The 20,081-nt window shown below is 36.3% G+C and overlaps 2 protein-coding genes across 2 annotated transcripts; one reads left to right on the forward strand and one right to left on the reverse strand.

Moving 5' to 3' along the window:
• Window positions 1–11: 11 nt before the first annotated feature.
• On the forward strand, window positions 12–8,903 carry dcxr (dicarbonyl/L-xylulose reductase). Its single transcript, XM_079596249.1, has 9 exons — window positions 12–391; window positions 482–582; window positions 1,657–1,754; window positions 1,961–2,115; window positions 2,195–2,237; window positions 2,869–2,968; window positions 4,113–4,177; window positions 5,918–6,035; window positions 7,665–8,903. Exons 2-9 carry the CDS (start codon window positions 531–533, stop codon window positions 7,766–7,768), a joined length of 735 nt encoding a protein of 244 aa, XP_079452375.1. The 5' UTR covers window positions 12–391; window positions 482–530; the 3' UTR covers window positions 7,769–8,903.
• A 2,173-nt stretch (window positions 8,904–11,076) lies between these two features.
• Window positions 11,077–19,008, reverse strand: rac3b (Rac family small GTPase 3b). The gene is made up of 6 exons (XM_079596250.1): window positions 18,822–19,008; window positions 17,534–17,605; window positions 16,303–16,420; window positions 14,140–14,202; window positions 13,864–14,023; window positions 11,077–11,375 (listed from the first exon to the last, which is right to left on the reverse strand). Exons 1-6 carry the CDS (start codon window positions 18,854–18,856, stop codon window positions 11,245–11,247), a joined length of 579 nt encoding a protein of 192 aa, XP_079452376.1. The 5' UTR covers window positions 18,857–19,008; the 3' UTR covers window positions 11,077–11,244.
• Between the last annotated feature and the right edge of the window lie 1,073 nt (window positions 19,009–20,081).

Genomic DNA, 20,081 nt, shown 5'->3' on the forward strand with positions numbered 1-20,081 from the left:
TGTTGGACTCCGTAACTAAACAGTTGATGGGCCTGATTGACTTCCATAGTATACTATGGAAGGAAGTACATTTTGGGTGAACTATCCCTTTAAAGTGAGATAAACAAGGGTTTAATTAAAATTCTCTTCAATTTATTAGCCCGTGGTCTAAAAAGTCAACCAATTAATCAATATCATGGAGGAATAATGCATAGATAGTATGCAGAACGGATAGTATACTAGTAACTAACTGACCTACAGCACCATCTTTTGAAGAAGTACTCCACACTTTCTATGGTGAAAGTGGTCATGTGACAAATAAAGTTTGCTCAGCTGACCTTCGCTCGGTTCACTGACTTTTCAAACAAACATCAGATTCAGATTGAACCACTGTCTATGGATTGAAACTGAGGTACGTAAAGTATAAGCTTTCATGCTATATTTGTGATCTGTTTTTGCATAAAATGTCCGCATGAAAACAACTTTTTTTTTGTACTTTCAGTTTCACTAGAGTAGTTTCGTGTGGCTGAATTGGACTGGATAAGGAAAGTATGGAAATAACATTTAGTGGAAAGCGTGCTTTGGTGACTGGAGCTGGCAAAGGTAAGCTTTCATTCTTAAATGGACAATGAAAATTATATTTAACTTACTCACCCTCGTTCGAAACGACTTAATTATATTCTTTGGAAAACTAAAGGAGAGATTCTGAATTTTTCCATGCATTTACAATGAATCACGACTGAAATTATAGGGATTTTGAGAGGGACAGCGATATTTAGGCTATTTAATGAAAATTTTGACATTTGCCATAGCGTTCTTGAAGGTGTCCGATTTGTAAAAAAAGAAAAAGAAAAAAAAGAAAGATGAAATGATGTTGGTAAGATTAAAGTCACCATGAAGTCAAAAACATTTTGTGTTTCTATTTTATGGAATATTTTAGTAGCCTATCTATAACCATGCACATAATTTTTTCAAATTCACGTCCTTCATAATCCAATCAAAATAACTTCCCCTCCCATCTTCTCCGATGATGATGTGTTTACTGGCGTTAGGGCGGGGCAACCTGTCACTCACATGAGATCAACCAATAGCAAACCACAACCATCCAATCAATTCCCCATGGAAAAAATCAAGCCCCGCCCTACTTTTTTTTATATTCGAGAAGCAGTTTCACTCAGGTATACACACTAGGAAAGAAAAGACTATGGCTGCATTAGTATGTTAGTTGACATATCAAAATAAGTGTACGTCTTAAAGCATGACAAAATATTGTTAAAAAATGATTTACTATGTACAATGTAAAATTATTACTAAGTGCACTTTCTAGAAGTGTATTAGGTGTGTTAAGAAACATGAAAGTCCAGTGACCTTTTATTTCTTGAATATATTATCAGCAAGTACAGTTTTTAAAAAATATACTTTTAAGATGTGAAGTACACTACAAGTGCACATTAAATACAATTAAGTGCACTTCTTTTTCATTACACATTGTACATAGTGTATTTAAAAATATCTTCTAAAGTCATAAAGGTTTGGAAAGACATGATATTTTTGGTTCATGATTCCTTTATTAAAAGTGTATAATAAGTGCAGTTTCAGTTTGCTTTGAACTTTTTTAATGAGTGTGGTTAAGTATAATGATACACCAGATCGTTGATTCTCCTCAATGCCTCGTAGGGATCGGACGGGCCGCGGCACTGGCTCTGGCACGCTGTGGGTCAGAGGTCACGGCTGTCACACGCACTAAGGCTGACCTGGATAGCCTAGTGCAAGAGGTAACGACCCCTCGGTCACGCTCCAACTCATCCGCGAGACAAAAAACCCTGCGGATCTATTGTTTCCCAGCATGCACCACTCCCAAGCATCGCATTCCTCTGCACCCCAAGAGAGCCTGCTGCTCCTTTATGCTTTCTAGGTCTCATTCAGCCAGACTGTGACAATGGAAAATCTCTTTGTAATGTGTGACGCGTTTGATCCCCAGTGTCCCTCCATTAAGCCGGTGTGTGTGGACCTGTCGGACTGGGACGCCACAGCCCAGGCGCTGAAAGACGTCGGCCCGGTGGATCTTCTGGTGAACAATGCCGCCTACGCTACTCTTCAGCCCTTCCTAGAAGTCACGCCAGATCAGTTTGACACGTAAGGCTTTAAAATATCACTCACACACTATAATTTGTGTTTTCAAATAGTCGGACTGCATTTGTGATGTCTTTTGCAGGTCTTTTAGTGTCAACGTGAAAGCTGCACTTCATGTTGCTCAAGTAAGAAGAAAGCAAACCTATGCTTTATGTTTCATAATGAGTTTTATTAAAGGGATAGTTAACTTTGAAATTAAATTTTGGTATGTTTTAGCTTACCTGAAGTGCTGCCAAGATGTCGGTGTCTTTGTCTCCGCAGTAGTTTCAATTTTTATATTTTTAGGTCAAACCGTTCTTGTCTGTCAGTCATATAATGCAGGTATATAGGCACTGTCTCCAAAAGCATGCAGAGAAAAGTCCAAATTAAACAATTCCCCATCGCAAGTTCCCCAACAATTCCCCAATCAGATGGACGTGGTTGTGTAAAAGAGGTAAAAACGATATAAATACTGTTCGTTTTATCACACAAACCGATTGTTTCGTGTCTTAGGCCATCAATGTGCACTTACGATGGGGAATTTTTTAATTTGGACTTTTCTCTGCATGCTTTTGGAGACAGTGCCTATAGACCTGCATTATATGACTGACAGACAAGAACGGTTTGACCTAAAAATATAAAAATTGAAACTACTGCGGAGACAAAGACACCTACATCTTGGATGCACTTCAGGTAAGCTAAAACATACCAACATTTAATTTAAAAGTGAACTATCCCTTTAATGCTACATACACTTTTAATGTGCATTTATTGTAGATAGTGGCTCGAGGTATGAAGGCCAGAGGATCTGGAGGATCCATTGTGAACATCTCGAGTCAAGCCTCACAGTGCGCTCTGAAAGATCACGCCGTATACTGTGAGTGCACCGACTCAGACTCACATCACGTCTAATCTTATTTATCGCATTCATGCAACCGGCAACATTAGCCCAGGCCTATCTATTGGACCCGGGGGAGACACGTTTTGTCCAAGGCCTTGTGCAGTTTTTACAACACGCACTAATTTTCATCGGTTGGAATCCAATCCGATTTCAGATTCTGGAAGTTTTGTTTATATGAAGCTGAAACGTTGCATGTGCACACTAAATACTCTAAAAATGGTTTTCAACATTGATAATAATAAGAACAATTATTCATATTTGAGCACCAATAATAATCGAGCATCAAATCATCATATTAGAATGATTTCTGAAGGATCATGTGACACTGAAGACTGGAGTAATGATGCTGAAAATTCAGTTCAGTTCAGAATCGGAGACAATAAAACTTTGCAGACGCATTACATTCACTAACATTCATTATTACATAGTGCATTAAAGGTAATATTCAACTTTAAAAAGTCCCATGAACAGTTTGTACGATGTGAGACATAAATAAACCTAGTATAACATGTAAAGATATGCGTCACAGTGACAGCACTGTTTGTGTGCACAAGGTATTTTTTAATAGTCCATTCAAGCATTTACATGCTTAATTTTTTTTCTATTGATCGGATTATTTCAAGTTAATATTATCAAGTTATATATTATTTCAAACAAATCACACTTCAACTCATATATGCATAAAGTAGATGCTGATGGAGGATTTTTATATAAGGGTCGTGATGATGTACATTATTAATAATGCTGGTTAATATAGAGAAACGGACTTTAACGCTCTTTCAGAGTTTATAAAGGAGTTCATTTTGTGATTATGATCAACTGACTGTACTTAAAAAAATATTTAAGTTTGAATCAATTTATTACAGTATGTTCGAGAGACATCAAGTTGCACAGCTATGTAGAAAATTAGTTTCTGGGATGATGGTCATTATACAAAAGATTTTGACCACAGAATTCAGTTTCTAGTCAGAATCTAGTATTCCAGAAGTGAATGGCCCTTTTCCACCCTTGCATTACTGGAGAACTCTCTTAGATACTTAACCAAGTTCGAGTTTTGAATCAAACGTGTCTTATACGGAAGGAAATGCTGATTTGAATGTATCATATGTGTTTTCTGGAGGTGCCACGAAAGGAGCGCTGGACATGCTGACCAGAGTGATGGCGCTGGAGTTGGGGCCGTATCAGGTTAATCACATTTAATCCATAACTGAAAGCCAAGAGTTTTATCAGATCATGTTTGTGAAATCTATCAAACAATAAGCTCATTGTTTGTTGTGTACAGCTTTGTGAAAATAAACCGTACATTGCGATGATAAGTCACGCCAGGAGGCTTAAGCCAATCAACAAACACCCTCTTTAAAACATATAAATCTGTTCGCTGAATTCTCAAATCGGAGATTAAATGTTTGTGTGTGTTTCTAACCGCCTTGCAATTTCTTGGAGAAGTGAGTGTAATTGCTAACAGATATTAATGCACATTTATGACCAAGTTGTTTGTGTATTGCCATAAATTATGGAGTGGATTAGGGACGTGTGTTAATATTCCCCAGCTTATTGCTTTTCACTGTTTTAACTCTTTACATGAATAGTGAATTATGATCAATATTATGAATAATAATAACTGTAATATATATATATATATATATATATATATATATATATATATTAGGGCTGTCAAAAGATTAATCGTTATTAATCACATCCAAAATAAAATTGAATTAATTATTGAATTATTATGTTTAAATACACACACATTCATGTATATATTTAAGAAATATTTGCATTTATATACATTTATATTATATATAAATATTTAATATATAAATATAACCAAATTTTCTTAAATGTATACATGAATGTGTGTGTATTTAAACATAATAATTATACACAGTACACACACATATATTATGCAAACACAAACTTTTATTTTGGATGCGATTAATCACGATCAATCTTTTGACAGCCCTAATATATATATATATATATATATACACTATATACCATTCTCTGCTGTTAATATGATCAGGAAAAGCAATAAGCTGGGGAATATTAGCACACGTCCCTAATCCACTCCATAATTTATGGCAATGCACAAACAACTTGGTCATAAATGTGCATTAATATCTGTTAGCAATTACACTCACTTCTCCAAGAAATATATATATAATTATTATATATAATAATATTTTATTAGAATTATTATTAAATGAAAATAATATTAAATAAAAACTTAAATAAATGCACAAAAGGCTTGCAGATTTAGTCTAAATTAAGCTATTATTATATTTAAATAATTAAATTTAAATTTATATATTATATTTAAATAATTAAAAAAACTTATAAAAACAGTAAATACATCAAAATGTGTTGCATGGTTTTATAGTTTTTTCTGCTTTAATATTTGTAATATTATTTATTTGATTAATTAATTGTATTTTTTTGTGATCAACTTTTATTGTCTTTAGAAATAACATACATTCAAACAAACAGACAGGGAAGGGGGAGCAACATACATATTATCCGTAATTTAACAATATGAGAGAGGGAGAAAAATAAATGAATAAATATATATATATATAAAAAAATAAAATAATAATTGTATTATTATTGTTGTTGTTAATACCAAATGCTGGTTTGTAGTTATTGGTAAACATATTTACCATAAATTAATGTATTATTTTTAAATACTATTAATATACCAAATTCATAATGATATTTATCATTATTATTAATGTTGTATTGATTGATTGTTAAATTTTATTAAATTATATTTATTATTTTATCTAAAAATCAAATCTTTGGCAGTTTTGCTATATATATATATATATATTAAAATGAAAGTGTTTGTTGTCTACCTTGATTGCTAGATAACTATATGCATCTTTCATGTGAGTTTAGCACGTTTTATGAAACTGACCTCGACAGATAAGAGTGAACTCCGTGAACCCGACAGTGGTGATGACAGAAATGGGAAAGATTGGATGGAGCGACCCAGAAAAGGCCAAGAGCATGACATCACGCATCCCGCTGGGTAAATTTGCAGGTAAGCCTGACGTGTTTGTAGGTCACTGTAACAGGAGGTGAAATCTCCATTCCTCTTTCCTTGTGTTTCTCCTCGTTGATTCAATAATCAGGATTAATATGCCTGAGAACCTGTGAGAACCTCAGAGAACCTGTCAATCACAGCTGTCAATCATGACGTCACACCACCGCATCAAATAACTAACTAAAAACAAACTTATTTTAAAAACAAACACTTAAACTTACATCAGCGTGGTAAAAACTACAGAAAATGACAGAAACCATCTTTGGAAAAAAGATATTTGAAGTGTAATTTAAGTGTTTAGTTGGTTAAATAACACGGGGAGGCGGGGTTTATGAGCTATACTAGGACCAGTCACCGGGGGGGGGCGATCGAGGCGCTTTGGCTTCACTTTTCAGGGCTTGTGTGGCACGCTTGTTCTATAGGGATCTCCCAGTCACATGACCCCTAGCCGCGTGTCAGCCATTTTGACGGAATACATCCGTCAGCTACTCAGTGGCAATGGATCTATTATTAGGGGTGTGTAATATATATTATTAGTATAGTATTATTATTATACTAATAATATAATTATTTTATAATTAGCCTAAATATTGCAATACTTTGCACTACAGTATTAATTGCGTGCGCAAAATATCTCGATATTGAACAGAATCTATTTTTCCCCCCACCACTATTATTAGCGCAGCGGCCGTCAGCTAACTCTTTACGTCATGTCATCACTTATTAGCATCACAAGAAGATACAAGAGGAAGATAAAGGAATTAGGAATCATAGATCCATATGAAGCACCACAAGTTATTTTTACAGGCATTAAATGTGTAGAAAAACTTCCTGACGTTCGGTGACATTTACAGCTACCTTATTCCCTTCCCATCACGCTAACGCTACACCGGAGCTTCATTAAAAGCATACAAAAGCTTAACGTTAGCAGGCTATCGGTATCACGAGTCCGGATGGGTCAGCAACTCTTTGATTTGGACACCAGCGGGGAAGGATTTTTCAATCATCACCGCAAAAGTTGGTCAATGTATTTTTATCACCAAATTATAGTGACGTACCTGTAATAATCTTTAAACTGAGTTTACAGGGGAAAGCACAAAACAAAATCACCTGTTTATTGCCCCAACCACTTGTTTCTCCGTTTTATTTCTTTTGGGATACGGTACAGAGATATTCCTTTTGTATAATCATGTATCTGATCGCGTCCAACTGCACAGCATCGCTCGGGCATGATAGGAATATTTCGCGACGAGCTGTAGTATCACTGGCGGTTTAGCATTTTCTATTCCGTCAAGATGGCTGCTCCAAATGGCGTGACGTCACGACGCGGGACGTCCCTATACAGTAACTCTAGTAATGAACTAAACACTGGCAGTGCTGTCAGGTCACAATGCTGCGCACATGTTGTTCTTCTGTTGGGTTATTTAATACTTCTCTCTCTGCATTTTGGGATTTAGCTAAGATTGTGTAAGCACATTTTAGTGACATCAGTGGCAGACTGTGAAACGTTGAGGCTTGTGACACGCCAGAATGTCAGTGTCTGTCCACAACCATAGTCTCTTGGCTTGTCTAGTGTGTGTCTGTAATACAGTAACGCTCCAGTGTCTTTCTTATTGTGTTGTTTAGAAGTGGAGGATGTGGTCAACTCCATCCTCTTCCTCCTCAGCGATAAGAGCGCCATGACCAGCGGAGTGATCCTGCCCGTGGACGGGGGGTTTCTGGCCTGCTAAAAACTACCATCATCAAGCAAAGGTGAATGAGCCTGAAGAGATGCGTTTCAGTTCCAACTCATAACAATTCATATTCGTAACGTGTCATTGTTTACTCTTCCTCGTTGGTTTGGGTCTGTTCTTCACACAAAGCTATCGTGGAATACACTGGAGCATTGGTTGTTTGCTCTTATAGTGGCATTTTTATCCTTTTCTTGAGTTTCTACTGTATGGAAACGAGCAGCATGAACATTCCACTAAATATCTCATTTAGTGTTCCATGGAATAAAGAAAATCCGGTTTGGAATTTTGAGAGTAAATGATTCTGTTCCTTTTGATGTGACGTACTGTACTAGACAAGCTTGCAAAATTAGCAAGATATTAAACTAAACTGAAGCGTTTAACAGCTGCTGCTCTATTGGCTTCATATGGTCCTCGTGAGAGTGTGAAGGTCTCTCCTTCTAGCCGGTTCTTGTTGCCATAACGATACAGTGGCTTCGATGTCCTGTAGTATCATGTACGGCCAGAAGAGATCAGCGTTCACACTCATGTAGTGATTAAATCCAGATATACTGACCACAAGTCATTCAAGCCAAGTCATGTCAGTTATTTGTATAGTGCTTTTCACAATGTACATAATCATGTTTCTATCTTCATGCCTTGGAAAAAATTTCATGATGAAAAAAAATATACCTTTTCTTTATGAAAATAGAATTTGTCGCATTTTTTATTTTATATTATATATATATCACATTTACAGATAAGAGCGGTGTTATAATATAGTTTATATTTTGCGATGATGCAAGCAATCAAGCAGCTGAGATAGTATATATCACTTTACATGCGTGTACTGTATATGGATATACTTGTATATCCAACTTTATACACAGAACTGTACAATAATACCGTTTATATTTTGCAATGATATAAAAAATCATGCAGCCAAGATTTGCTGCATTGCTTTTTATTTATATTAAAAAGGCCTCAAGCAACAAGGAACTTTTCTTACTTGAAAATAGACAAAGCACTTAAAGTTAAAAGTATTGCAAATAAGCATATTTAAGTAATAGTTCACAAACAGCCTATTGAAATATAATTCACAAAAACATATGCATATTTATTATACATTTAAGGTAATTTCTTAAAATGAATGAAAGTCAAGTCATCTTCATTTATATAGCGCTTTTAACAATGTAGATTGTTTCAAAGCTGCTTTACAGAGATAAACGTATAATTTAAGGTAACAGATTGTTTTGGCTTTATAGCGGTTCTTGAATAATGTTATTTTCCAGCTAAAGTTAGTTTTGATTGATTCACTTCCGTCGCAGCGATCATTAAATTAGGGGCCGCTAAGACGACACCGTTCTCTCTACACAGACTTTAAACGCGAACCTGTGAGAAACACTGATGCCGCTCACGTGCGCATTAACAAATTCTATAGTTATGTGCGTTTGAATATATATGTGCGCAGGTTTGTAATTCTCTACAAACCAAGCCTTAACGAATTGTCTGGCCTTAAAATTTTTAAACAGAATTTTATCACTTCGGGGTAGATACGCGAAACCGGAATTATCCCGACAATGCTTTATCTGTAGAGTGGTAAAGGGATCCTCCATAGGGAGAGGCTAGTTGGCACTTCAGCACTGCGTTGGCATCGGGTCCAGGCGAAGGTCCTTCCTCAGATCTGGATACGGCCTGGATCTGGCAGGCTGCTGGAAAACCTCGGGATAAACAAAGACACTAAAATTAGCGTAGATGCCATTCTTCTTATGATGTAACGAGTACATCAGGATTTTAGGGAAGTGTTCCCAGTTCCGGCTGACCTAATCCATGCAGCCTAACATTGAGTTATAGAAGTCTATAATGTGTTATGTGTATGCTAGGTCAAAGAGATGTGTCTTTAATCTATCTTTGAACTGACAGAGTGTGTCTGCTTCCCGGACAATGTTAGGAAGACTGTTCCAAAGTTTTGGTGCTAAATAGGGAAAGGATCTACCGCCAGCAGTCGATTTTGATATTCTAGGTATTATTAACTGGCCGTAATTTTGAGATCGCAATAGACGTGAAGGACTATAATGCGTTAAGAGCTCGCTTAAACACTCCGGAGCTAAACCATTTAGTGCTTTGTAAATAATCAGCAATATTTTAAAATTTATACAATATTTAATAGGGAGCCAATGCAGTGACAGAACCGGGCTAATATGGTCATACTTCCTGGTTCTGGTAAGAACTCGAGCTTACATGTGATGAATGAAAGCACAGGGTCAAAAGGGTAAGGGTAAAACATGAATAGATTTATTAATTAATGCATTCCTCATCTAAAACATTTTTGTAAATATACTATCTTACATCATGGAAATGTCTTTTGGCAGCTGTGAAGATCATCATCTTTTTTTTTTTGTCCATTTTGAGAGTTATTTACAAAGTTATGTGAGAGAAAGTGCGTGCCGCAGCACCGATGTAGACGACTCACACCAGACAGCCAATCACGTCACGGACGAATGCCCACACTCACGCCACATGCAGACACGTATTAACAAGCTTTCGGAAGTGGGAACGATCAGGAACAAATGCCCATGCGTGTCCTTCAATACAGAGACATTCAGGCTTCTGGCTGTGGCATGCAAGTCACCCGTACACACCTGCGAACGGGCATTTGTTCAAATAGAGATTTTGGAGTGTGAAGCTGTACAATAAAACCCTTCATCACAGATCAGAATCAAAGTGGTTTGTCCGTACATAGAAAACTAGAAAAGAAAGAAAATCCAAAAACAGTGTGTTCATCAATTAGTTTGTATCGACATAAAAGCAAAGACACAATGTTCACAGTTTCCTTCTCCAGTGTTTGGAATGAAAGTTGTTAAAGAGTAGAGAAGAAGAAAAGATCTAGTGTTCATAACCGCACGAGGCTTTAAAGTCAACATGAAATCAAACAGAGCTTATTTAGTTTCTTATAGCACACAATTCACAGACGCACGTTATTCCAAAGATGGAAATCTTTCATCAGAATGTAACCTACAAAACTACACAGTTCCTCATTGAATATCCTGTTTAACTCATTACGGATTTTCGTTTCACGTTGACTTTAACGCGGGCAGGAATGCTAATACTGCGAATGGTTAGCTTTGTACAAGACAGTCTAAAATAATGACCAGAACTTTCCCATTTCTTTGCCAACGCTTCCTTTACGACACCAAGAAACACTTCCTTACAGTATGTCAACAATTACACCGTACCACTAAAACTTCTCATATAAACAATATGAAATGGAATATTACATCTCTGGGCGCGTGAGGCCGCGAAAAACAATCTACCACAAGGTTTCCCTCCGACTGGACGCTTCTAGCCAATGGTTCGTATACATGTGATGTGCATTAGAACTTCATGGACGGCTGTCACCGAACCTGTGAGAGAATACAATATATTTTCCAGGACGCTGATTAAAAATATTGTAGTTGTGTGTGGGTTTGGGTGCCAGGGATTGTCATGTCTTCAGCTCAGAAGAGAGTGCAGCGCTTGCCGCGCTTCTTGACGGGTGGAGGGCACAGGACGGCGCGGATGGCCTCGTCAAACACAGTCTTTAGCCCTCGCTGGGTCAGGGCCGAGCACTCCAGGTACTTCACAGCACCTGCGGCGGAGACACAAGATAGTATAGACCTTGAGTTTGATAACATGAGTGTTTTCTGGACACTTGCTCGACTCCGAAGAGTACGGCTGCACAATTAATCAAAATAAATACTTATTATGAAATAACACTTATTCCCTTAAGCGGCACCCGCCTTTTTTTAATAGACATGAAAATGCACATTCCGAACTTAAATGGTTGTGTGGTGGCGATTTTATGATATTCATTGATCTTTAGTAAAATATAGATGATTCAAAGAATGTCACGTGTGTGTCTCTCACTTGTAGTGAGAGAAGATTCTGTTTATGTACCTGGGGAGGCAGAAGGGAGAGACACTCCAGAGAACAGACGAACAAGGACCTCTGAACTAGATGTCAGAAGGCCATTTGGTGAAGGGGGGCTTAGTGGGCAACTAGTGACGAATCTAAACTAGTGTTATGACTTCCTTGTCTATGGAAAACTACTGGATGGAAAACTACTGGGAGGAAGAAGGCCTTGAAACTAAGATAAAAGTTGAGTCTGTCCGAGGGTGTGTCACTCTTCTGCACAGGGTAACAACAGTGTATTAAATTGCTCCTATTCTTGCAAGAATAAATACTTCTATTTTTATAATTTGACTCTGAGTGTCTCTTACGCAGTGATGAATTTTTGCCACAACAATTGCAATTGAAGAATGCTTTGGAATGTAGATGTAAGATTGGTCTTGTTTTAGAAGTAGAAGTGAAATAAATTAAGAAAGTTAAACAGAAAAAAAAGTTATAGAAGTTTGAGTTTATGAAAATGTACAATTATTCATATTTTATATAAAATATATATATTTAAAACCTGGTGGACTCTAAAAATGCTAAAAAATGAAAGCCAAAATCTGAACAAGTTGTGTTTCAAATTTTAGGTTGATATCTCAAAAAATGAGCTTTCAGTGAGATTTAGTTTGGGCGCAGTACCACACTTCTCCACTAGTTGACATTACTGCCCATATAAGGGCGCCTCCATTTCCATATGTTGTTTGAGTGATCTGAACCATTATTCTTACAATTTTCATACAATTTATGAAGTAGACCTTTTTTTCTAAAATAATTGAATGGATAATATCTTTTGAACTCTTGGCATGAAAACAAACTGAGGTTTCTACCATTCTTTCATGATTTTTCATGTTTATCACTATTTCAAAATAAAGGTCTGAACACGCCTTAGGAGTATGAACATATTCTTGGTGCAAATTGATAAATTACGGCTCCTCTGTAATGTATTTGGAAAATCAGTCACCAAATATGTAAACTAGAGATTGTAAGCTTTCAAATGACATATAGTTTGTCAAGATTAGTTTAGGTTTAGTGTAGGATAATGCTTAAGAAATTAAGTGGAGACAGCCATGAATATTAATTATATATTTTTCTTTTACTGTGCAGTATTACAATAGTAATGTTTCTTATTTATATCTTTATTTCATGTCATTATGTTATAGCCATGTTGATATATAATCATAAAACTTTGGTCATATTTGTGTAGCTCTACAAACAAGCACAGTAAACCTTTTTTTTTTACTTGCATTTTAAAATGCAATCGCATTTTATTTTCCTTCTAGAAATCAAATCGTGCAGCCCTATACTCTACCTTTCAAAACTTTGAGGTTTTTAAGATTTCTTTTAATGTTTTTGACTCTTCTGCTCACCAAGGCTGCATCTATTTGATAAAAAATACAATAAAAACAGTAATATTGTGAAATATTATTACGATCTAAAATAAACATTTTCTATTTGAATATATAGTAAACCGTAATTTATTCCTGTGATTAAAGCTGGATCATTACTCCAGTCTTCAGTGTCACATGATCCTTCAGAAATCATTCTAACATGCTGATTTGATGCTCAAGAAACATTTCTGATTATTATCAATGTTGAAAACTGTAATATTTTTTGTGGAAATCATGATACATATTTTTCAGGAATCTCTAGTAAATATCTTTTGTAACATTATAAATGTCTTTACTGTTGCTTTTGATGAATTTAATGCATCCTTGCTGAATAAAAGCTTTAATTTCTTTCTTTCTTTCAAAAACACACACATTCTCAACAGCATGTGCACTGTGAACACTGTGAACACGACACTAGGATAAACTCCTGACACACTGGTCTTGCATAAATGAGCCGTTTCCGGTTTCTGGCAGGCTCTGAGAACACATTCACTCGAGGAGACTCGCAGCACGCAGACCAACACGACAAAGAGCCCTTCTCTAGGAAAGGCCATTTTGTTTTCTGAACATCTTTCTCCGGCTGCCGCTCCTCCCCCACGTTCCCGGCTCACGCTGGACCGCCACCGGTAAGACAATTGGCATCTTTGTGCCGCCCACTCCACTCAGCAACTCCGACATATGACAGCATAACCAGCGTCCCACTCAGACCCCAGCTCAATAACTCATTATAGAAACATGCCTCTGGTAATGGAAGTACAGTGATGCATAAATCAAGCGAGTGTCTGGTTCTCTACGCACCGATCTCTCGGGCCATGGCCAGGCCCTGTGGGTAGGTGATGGGCGACAGCTTTTTGTCCCGCAGCCTCTCTATGGTGTCCTTATCATCTCGCAGGTCCAGTTTGGTGCCCACCAGGATGATGGGTGTGTTGGGGCAGTGATGTCGCACCTCAGGGTACCACTGGAGCAAAGCAAGTTAGTCTTATATTACATTATAGTGTCAGCTTTATCTAAATATTCACTGTTTCTCTCTGTCCTTTCAACAATGACAACAACCACAAAATAAGTTGCACCAACCTTTGCACGGACGTTCTCAAAGGATGCTGGGCTCACCAAAGAAAAGCATATTAAAAACACATCCTGTGGAGAAGACAGAGGGGAAGATCATTCGACATCATATTGTTGACATAATTTATTAACTTCCTGTTGTTCTGCAGGGATAAGAGGACACTCATGAGACTATTATACGAATTAGATGGCACAAAAACCACCATTAAAAATGTACCATCCAATGTTCAAAATGTAAGTTTTTAATGAAACATGGTCCCCGTTTCTAAAATATTTGAAAAATTACACCCTGTAGAGTGATCTATATACAAATATTAATCTATATTTACAGTAATTTATACAGTGAACACTAGCGGACTACACTACAGTTAGACCTTACTTTATTTATTACTTTGTTATATTGTATATCTATGCTTGTAATTAGTGTATTTAATATTTTATATTGTATATCTAGGCTTTTAATTAGTGTATTTAATCTTTTATATTGTATATCTATGCTTGTAATTAGTGTATTTAATATTTTATATTGTATATCTAGGCTTTTAATTAGTGTATTTAATCTTTTATATTGTATATCTATGCTTGTAATTAGTGTATTTTATATTTTATATTGTATATCTAGGCTTTTAATTAGTGTATTTAATCTTTTATTGTATATCTATGCTTGTAATTAGTGTATTTAATATTTAATATTGTATATCTATGCTTGTAATTAGTGTATTTAATCTTTTATATTGTATTTCTATGCTTGTAAATTGTGTATTTAATCGTATTTTTTTTACTGACTGTTAATTTGCCTTAAATAATATTTTAAGCTAGCCATTTTTGCTGTGGTATCAAAGTACTTCAAGTGGGATTTAAGTAATAAATGGAAAGCAACATTACATTTGTCACATGCAACCCTAACCCAAGGGTTGAAGTTGAAGTTGCACTCAGCTTTATGATAAGAACTTTTGAACCATAAGGGCTAGGGGGGAAAAAAGCACCCTATGACGTAATTTTCCGTCATGAAATTTTTGCTGCCATTTTTAATTTTCCAAAAAAACTACTTTTTTGAACAGTCCTAGACCGTTGCTCTACTTTTCACAAAAATCAGTTACGGAATGTAAGTCGATTAGTCAAACCGTTCTTGAATAACGCATAAACTAATTCGATGTAGAGCAAGCCGAAGTGGACACATGGCTATATCTCCGCAACGCTTTAGCAATATTCAGACCAAACTTGGTGTGTGTTATGATGACAACCATGACCTGAGGGTACCTGCACAGTTTCGGTACAGTGCCACCTAGCGGTGAGGAGATTTTCTTTTCTTTTCTTATAACTTATGAACGAATTAGCCAAAAATCACAAGCCTGGACTCTCTAGATTTGTTATCGCATACAGAGTCGAACAAGATCCAATTTTCTCATGTCGCCCATTTTAATTTTTGTTGTAAAATGCTGAATTTTGCGAACGCATTAGCATCGGTATGATGCTCGGAATTAGCATTAGCATCGGAAATTCGGTATGTGCCATCGGCATCATGCCCTGAAGATATTCAAAAAGTTTCAAGACTTTTTAAATATTCCCTTGTAATAGAATTAGTATCTATGTATTATAATATTATTAGAATTACATTTTTAAAAATGCTAATAGCTTTTGATGAGTTTAGCCTATTGTCGTGAGACTAGTATTGGTATTTCTTAAATCATGCAGAGAACATTAATGCCACAATTATGCCATAAACGTCACGTCCGCCATTTTTTATTTTTTTGACAACCAAATTATTCTAACTCCTCCTAGAACTTCGGTCCGATTTTCACCAAATTCAACTCAGATCATATTAGGACCAGAAAGTTATGGATTTCATGTTGATAGACAAACAGATTTTCATTTACCGCATCAGTGAATTTCATGGCATGATGCCAAACTGCCTTTTAGGCTGTATCTCTGCAAAGCTTTCACATATTGACACCAAACTTTATCATGTCATTGTCACCCAACAATGACCACACCAGATCAATTTAGTGTCAGCACCACCTATTGGTCAAAAGTAATAACAATTATTTATGTCGCATTACAAGTGATTGTATTTATGGGATTTCAACCATCGTCTCCTACTGTCTTTATTTACTCATTTGGTCTGAACTCTAATAAATAAAGTATTAATAAAAAGAATCTGAAGTCACGCACCGTCTGCGGGTACGAGAGTGGACGGAGGCGGTCATAGTCTTCCTGTCCTGCTGTATCCCATAAGCCAAGGTTCACTGGTTTGCCATCGACCATCACATTGGCAGAGTAGTTGTCAAACCTAAAAAAAGCACAAGCTCAATAACACATTCAGAACGAGACAAATGCCATCAGAGTTAGTCGTTGCCAGCGCAGCCATCCACCATTCCTGAATGCTCATTCATCTTAACGAACAACAACGTAATTACTCAGAAATACATTCCCAAATGTCATTGAGTGGATCGGCTCACATTCGTGGGATATCTCCCTGTGAAGCTTCAGGATACAGTTCATTAGATCTTTAGGGTGGTCAACTAATTGTCTTATTGATATGCAAATCAATGCTGTCACACGCTCTTCATGTCCACAGATCGCCAGCGAGGACTAATAAATCATCCCGTGTGAGCGAGTGGTCAGCCACAACAGTTATAATTGTAGAAAAAATATATAAACTTATACAAAACATCTTCAACATTAAGGAAATCATTGGTTAGCTAAAAAAAATTACTTTTAGGTGCAACATTTGCACCATTGGAAGTTATTTTGCCTTTATGAAGGTTTATAAATTAACCAATTGTCCATTTATGTAAAATACTTTTATGAATAATTGAAATATAATACTCATTTTAAGCCTAATGTATCATATTATCAACATGCACGCAATTTACTACAGTCCTTCTGTCGTCTAAATTATAGTTTTGACTTTTTAGCAAATAAAAGGCCTTTTAGAATATTTTTTATAAAGTAAACATAAGAATAACTTTTATATTGTTAATAATATTTCGGGATCAACATTTAATGGACTGAAGCAACTTATGTTTTCTTGAGTATCTGTAAATCAAATTTTTTTTTTATCGTGTTAAAATGCGAGTATCAAATATGATCATCATCAGGCTTCTGAGGAAGGTTTATTTGTTCATCTGTCAATCATCATTGTATTGCATTGCATTATATGTTTTAAAACTACAGAGTTTTGGTCATAAAACTAATCATTTAAATGTCATTTTTCTAAGACATATTGGCAGATAGAGTGACGACGACTGATATTTATATGCATTTTATGTAAGTATTTGCTCATTCTGCTTCATATTCTCACTTTATCATACTATATGAGTTATAAAAGCCTGATGTATCAAATATATACAGTATATATCATCTAAATGATTTTAACAGCATATGCACAGTATATACTCACACTGTCGGGATGTACTCGCCAGGGAAGGCATTTGTGGTGTAGCTGATGAGCAGACAGGTCTTACCCACCGCCCTGGGGAAAAGCACAAGACACCGCTAAACTAGGGGTTTCTGAGGTGCATTAAAAGAAAACTCATAGATGGAGAGGAATTAATGGTGAAAACTTGACGGTCATGACATTAAATCATAAATAAGGTTGCATCATGCAAAAGTAGTTACTGCTGCTTGTGTGCTCTTTATGTGGGTGTTAGTATGTCAGATAGTGACAGACCCTGTCCCAGATTCACACTCGCCTGAGGGAAACCACACACACACTCCAATGAAACACACCGACAGAGAAAGAGTCGTTCTTCTGAGTCGGATGAAGGACTCGTTCACGAAGCGTTTCAAGAGTCACCACTCGAATGATTCACTTTACGGTCACACGTACGATTCATTAGATTTTTTGTTAAAAATAATAAAAACATTTTAATGCAACTAAAAAAAGAAGTTTTTTTAAGATGATGTTGATTTTAAAATAAAATAAATTATGAATTCTCATTATATATGGAAACTTTTCTACAAATGTAGGCTATATGGGCATTGACAAAAATGCATTTTACTCATTTGGAATAGGAATTAGCATAAATTATGAATAACAACGCAAAAAAAAAAAAATGATTGTAAAGCCTTAAATCTATCATTTGATATAAAGCGAGCAACGTGTGTGAGTGTGCCTGTAAAATAATAGCGAATCATATTCCTGAACCGATTCTTCAAAAGAACCGATTCGTTAAACGAGTCGGACTTCCCATAGCAGGGAAACTCGCTCACATGGACGCGCGCCACACACTTCTCGTGCACACTCGTAAGAGGGAGTGGTAACCATAGCGGTTCTTGCTTCAGGCTTTTGCCATTCAACATGGGTCAGTAGTAAAACACCCTGCAAAATACACTCACTCTCAGACTACAGTGAACAAAGACGACATATTACCGTTCATTTCATGTCTAATAAACAACGCATACTGAAAGCCGCACGTGCATCAGTGATTCACAATAATACACGAAGACATAAAATAATTATACATTTTTACGTTGTGATGCGCCCATTTTAATAGATATATAGACTGATATTTTTGTTTTACATGCATTCTACATACATCATGAACATGCTTACGCTCAAATAGAGGGTATTCCGTTAAGAAAATGATAAAATGCACAGGCCAGAACTAGGCATCAATGCATTGCAATAACACACACGGGTTTTCCAAGGATGCTACTCCCTATCAGCTCCCAAAAAAACGACTTACCCGTCGCCGACCACCACGCATTTAATAGCTTGCATTTGTGGAGAGGCAGGTTGCTTCACTTCACAGGCGTAAATGTGTTTTATTATGACACAGCTCCCACTTAACCCGAGAAATGATAGATATCTGCAAAAATACGGTCACTGCCCTCTGCAGCAGCGGTTTGACAGCGAACCTCACCGAGACTCTCCGGGAGAAGCCGAAGAGATTTAAAGGGACAGGAGCCCACAGAGTTGAGTCATTGCCTCCCATAGTTGCCTCCATGCTGGATGATGGAATAATAGTTACTAAATAATACGCACTATGCACTATTTGTATTTACTGCCAACTACTTTTTTTGTTTTACATTTATGCATTTGGCAGACACTTTTATCCAAAGCGACTTACACATCACATAAATTTTATCAGTTCATGCATTGCCTGTGATTGTGAATCAAACCCATTGCCGCAGAGGTGGACAAAGTACACAACTTCCTTACTTGAGTAAAAGTACAGATACTAGTGGTCAATTATTACTCAGTTACAAGTAAAAGTTGTAAAGACAGATTTTTACTTAAGTAAAAGTACAGAAGTACTAATTTTTAAAAGTACTTAAGTATAAAAGTAAATGTCAATGCATTGTTTTATATTGTTGCATTGTTGACGTTAATCTCCAACGTTGCACAGACGTTGTAAATTGGTTGACGTCAGAAACCAACATCAGTCGAGTTCTGACGTCAACCAGACTTTCATTTACAACCAAACTCATCCCTGACGTTACTACTTTCTACTCAAGGCCCTTGACAGAAATGTAGTGGAGTAAAAAGTACAATATTTGTCTTTCAAATGTAGTGAAGTTAAAGTAAAAGTTTCCAGAAAAAAATTATACTCGTGAAGTACAGATTCTCAAAAAGTGCACAGTACTCAAGTAATTGTACTTTGTTACTGTCCACCTCTGAGTAAATGTCAATGCATTGTTTTATATTGTTGCATTGTTGCATGTAATAGACAATTTACCGTACCTTATGCCTCTGAATCTCTGCCTGCCTACCCTCATATCAATATCACATTTACTTCTAGAACACATTTCCAGTCGTGGGATTGAATAAGTGTAGCCTACTCAATAACGTCCATAATGGTTTCGAGACACCCAAACGGCTGTTCCCAGTTTTTTGGCTTTTAGTATGAATATGTTAGCCTTACTGTTATCTATAAGCTCCAAAACAATGACAAAATGCGCATTTAGAAGACCAAACCCAACGTTGAAAATTAAAATCAAGTTGA

This window comes from Phoxinus phoxinus (assembly GCF_949152265.1).
Source record: "Phoxinus phoxinus genome assembly, chromosome: 21".
In the NCBI taxonomy this organism is placed as follows: Eukaryota; Metazoa; Chordata; class Actinopteri; order Cypriniformes; family Leuciscidae; genus Phoxinus; species Phoxinus phoxinus.

Excerpts from the sequence above, each read along its gene's own strand:
- dcxr (XM_079596249.1), top strand. The coding sequence starts at position 531 with ATGGAAATAACATTTAGTGGAAAGCGTGCTTTGGTGACTGGAGCTGGC. Across the intron at positions 1,755-1,960 it reads TGGATAGCCTAGTGCAAGAG|TGTCCCTCCATTAAGCCGGT; the intron begins GTAACGACCCCT and ends TTTGATCCCCAG. Across the intron at positions 2,969-4,112 it reads GAAAGATCACGCCGTATACT|GTGCCACGAAAGGAGCGCTG; the intron begins GTGAGTGCACCG and ends TGTTTTCTGGAG.
- rac3b (XM_079596250.1), bottom strand. The coding sequence starts at position 18,856 with ATGCAAGCTATTAAATGCGTGGTGGTCGGCGACGG. Across the intron at positions 17,606-18,821 it reads TGCGTGGTGGTCGGCGACGG|GGCGGTGGGTAAGACCTGTC; the intron begins GTAAGTCGTTTT and ends GCTTTTCCCCAG. Across the intron at positions 11,376-13,863 it reads GGCCATGGCCCGAGAGATCG|GTGCTGTGAAGTACCTGGAG; the intron begins GTGCGTAGAGAA and ends TCTCCGCCGCAG.